This window comes from Physcomitrium patens, chromosome 7, assembly GCF_059467195.1.
Source record: "Physcomitrium patens ecotype Gransden chromosome 7, ASM5946719v1, whole genome shotgun sequence".
Lineage (NCBI taxonomy): Eukaryota > Viridiplantae > Streptophyta > Bryopsida > Funariales > Funariaceae > Physcomitrium > Physcomitrium patens.
In genome coordinates this window covers 12,683,384-12,685,720 of record NC_143416.1, presented here as the reverse complement: position 1 = coordinate 12,685,720, position 2,337 = coordinate 12,683,384, and the positions used below count along the sequence as shown (strand labels likewise).

Sequence of the window (2,337 nt, the reverse complement as noted above, 5' to 3'; positions counted from 1 at the left end):
AACCCTGACTCCATTAATCGATCTTTTTAAGTGGGGATGTTGATGATTTGCTGCTGCTGCGGCGGCGGCGGCGGCGGTGCAGGGTGGGTGTGCATCGATATCGCCGCAGCCCAGTAGTTGTAGCGAAGAAGAAGAGCAGATGGTGAGTCTTAGTGTTGAAATGTATGCGATTCCCACAAACCCATTCAGTCGTTGCGGAATTTTAGGTCAAGCCATGAGCACTCGAGCGATTTACAATGTGCTTGATGCAGGACACTGTCGCACCATCATCGTTGTGTTGCGAAAAGGACTGCCGCTGCTATGACATTGTCACCTCTGCAGGTGCACCTTGGAAACCCTGGTTTCTTTCGCAATGTGTTTTTCACTGAATTATGTGATTCGCACATACAATTGTGCATCCTTGGGTTCTTGTTGTAGATTTGAGCTGTGGTTCTAGTTCGAAGCAGGGAGCGGGACCAGACTCCAGAAATGGTGGTATTGTCTCCCAGCAAGACATGGAGAATTTGACAACATCTGCTGCCGCTAACTGTAAGGCGATTTCTTCGACCATGATTCTTTTCCATGACTTCTCCATCAGTTCAACTTCTCTTTGGTTTTATCCACATAAGACTCAAGTTGGACACGCATTTCCGTTCGGCGTTTTTCACAAGTCTTGGCAATAGCAGACTTTTTAGGGCTTTGGTGTCCATTGTCACTCCTGATATCTGCTCAAACATCTCAACAATTTCACCCTTTTCTTCGCACCCAACTCATGAGATCCATCAACATAATGACCCAATAACGTTTCAGAATGCCTTTCACACGGAATTCTGAGTGGCAATCAACACTTCGGTGGATTCTTTGCAAAGAAAAACTAGTTCGTGTCTTTTACGGTTAGGGTCAGAGTGAGGTCTCAAGGCCTCCTTTACAAAAAACATATTCCCTGCAATATTTTTAAGTAGTTTGTTTTGAAAAGAAAAGAAATTAAATTAAATTCAAACAAGTTGGCTGCACCAGAGAAGTGTGTCATTTGCCAAAAAACTATTTGATTTTCAAAAGCTTACAGTAACGGTTGAGAATGCATAAAGGCTCAGGCTACAAGCACATCCATTATGTCATACACATGCCCAAAACTATACACACACCTATGATATACATACGCCCAATCCCTGATTAATCCCTGATTAATTCATCCAGATCCATTTTCACTTGTCTTGTGTTGATGTGTGTCCAGATCCCCTCGCTCTCTCCCTTGCCTTGACACAATTCCCGCCCTCTCCCTCTTCTCCTTGCCCGGGCACGGACCTGTTTTGATGCCGTTTTCATCACAAACACAGTGATAGCCATCGACAGTGCAATCCATGTCATGATTAAGGGTTAATACGCTTAGAGAGTTAGAGTGACAGTTGCAGTGTTGTATTACTCGCAACTGTTCCACCAATTCTCTTAATTAGTATGGGTTGTGTCAATGTGATCGCAGCACTGGAGTTATTTCTCATGCATGGGGGAAATACCCATCGTATATTTCCAGTGGGTGCTGGTCTTAGACAATTGCATGATTCATGTAGACTGTTTTTAGATTGTAATCATCCCTCACTGAATCGTTTTGAACTTGTCTCAGGAGATCATACAAGAAGAGACCTCTGCAGGAAGCGGCCGGTCTTCAAGTTGCTTAGGAAGCAAACACAGTTCCTTCAGCTTCATTATTATTATTATTATTATTATTTTTTCAAATAAGCATTTTATTATTAGGCTAGATCTGAGATTTGGAGCTTGCCCCAAAACCGGCACTACTTGCAGCCGACGCAATCCATCAACGCAGTAATGTTCCGAAAATTCTTCTGCAACTGTGGCTTCAAATCATAGGCATCTGGTCTTCCCCACATTGTGGCCTCATTAAAAGGGATGGGACACGCGATGCGGAGTCGCTCGCTGCCAACTAACCCTATCATCAGCTTGTGGGTAAGATGATCCTCGGCGTCATTGCCGGTAAAATACCCAGCTTCGGACACGTATTTCTCGGTCTTCAGCAGGGCTCTCAAAACGAAGAGGTTCGTAAAGTAGAGGTTCTGCACATGCTCAGGATGTTGACGCACGCGATCATCAGAGAGGTATTCCTCCACCAAAAATTCCTGGATTTGTCCGTCAGGTAATCTGCAGCAATGTGGGTGGAGATGGACGTGTGAAGCCCTGAAATGAGCCTGCAAAACACACGTCTCTCGGTGCACAAGTTCATTTCCCATACTCGAAACAATTTTGAGAATAAATGACATCAAACCACACAAGCAACCCACACAATGCTGCCCGCACCCTAGACACACAGTAGAAGATTGTATCACAGATCTAAAAAATAAAAAG

The 2,337-nt window shown here is 44.3% G+C and overlaps 1 protein-coding gene across 2 annotated transcripts; it reads left to right on the top strand.

Annotated features, from left to right (window-relative positions):
• LOC112284470 (uncharacterized) lies at positions 1-1,826 on the top strand. 2 transcript variants are annotated; one of them, XM_073535139.2, is made up of 4 exons: positions 1-142; positions 252-321; positions 418-528; positions 1,601-1,826. In XM_073535139.2, coding segments are annotated over exons 1-4 (186 nt in total). In that variant the 5' UTR covers positions 1-139; the 3' UTR covers positions 1,603-1,826. The 2 variants fall into 2 exon arrangements, with proteins under 2 accessions (XP_073391240.1, XP_024380056.1); XM_024524288.3 differs by lacking the exon at positions 1,601-1,826 and having other exon boundaries at positions 418-1,048.
• The last annotated feature ends 511 nt before the right edge of the window (positions 1,827-2,337 follow it).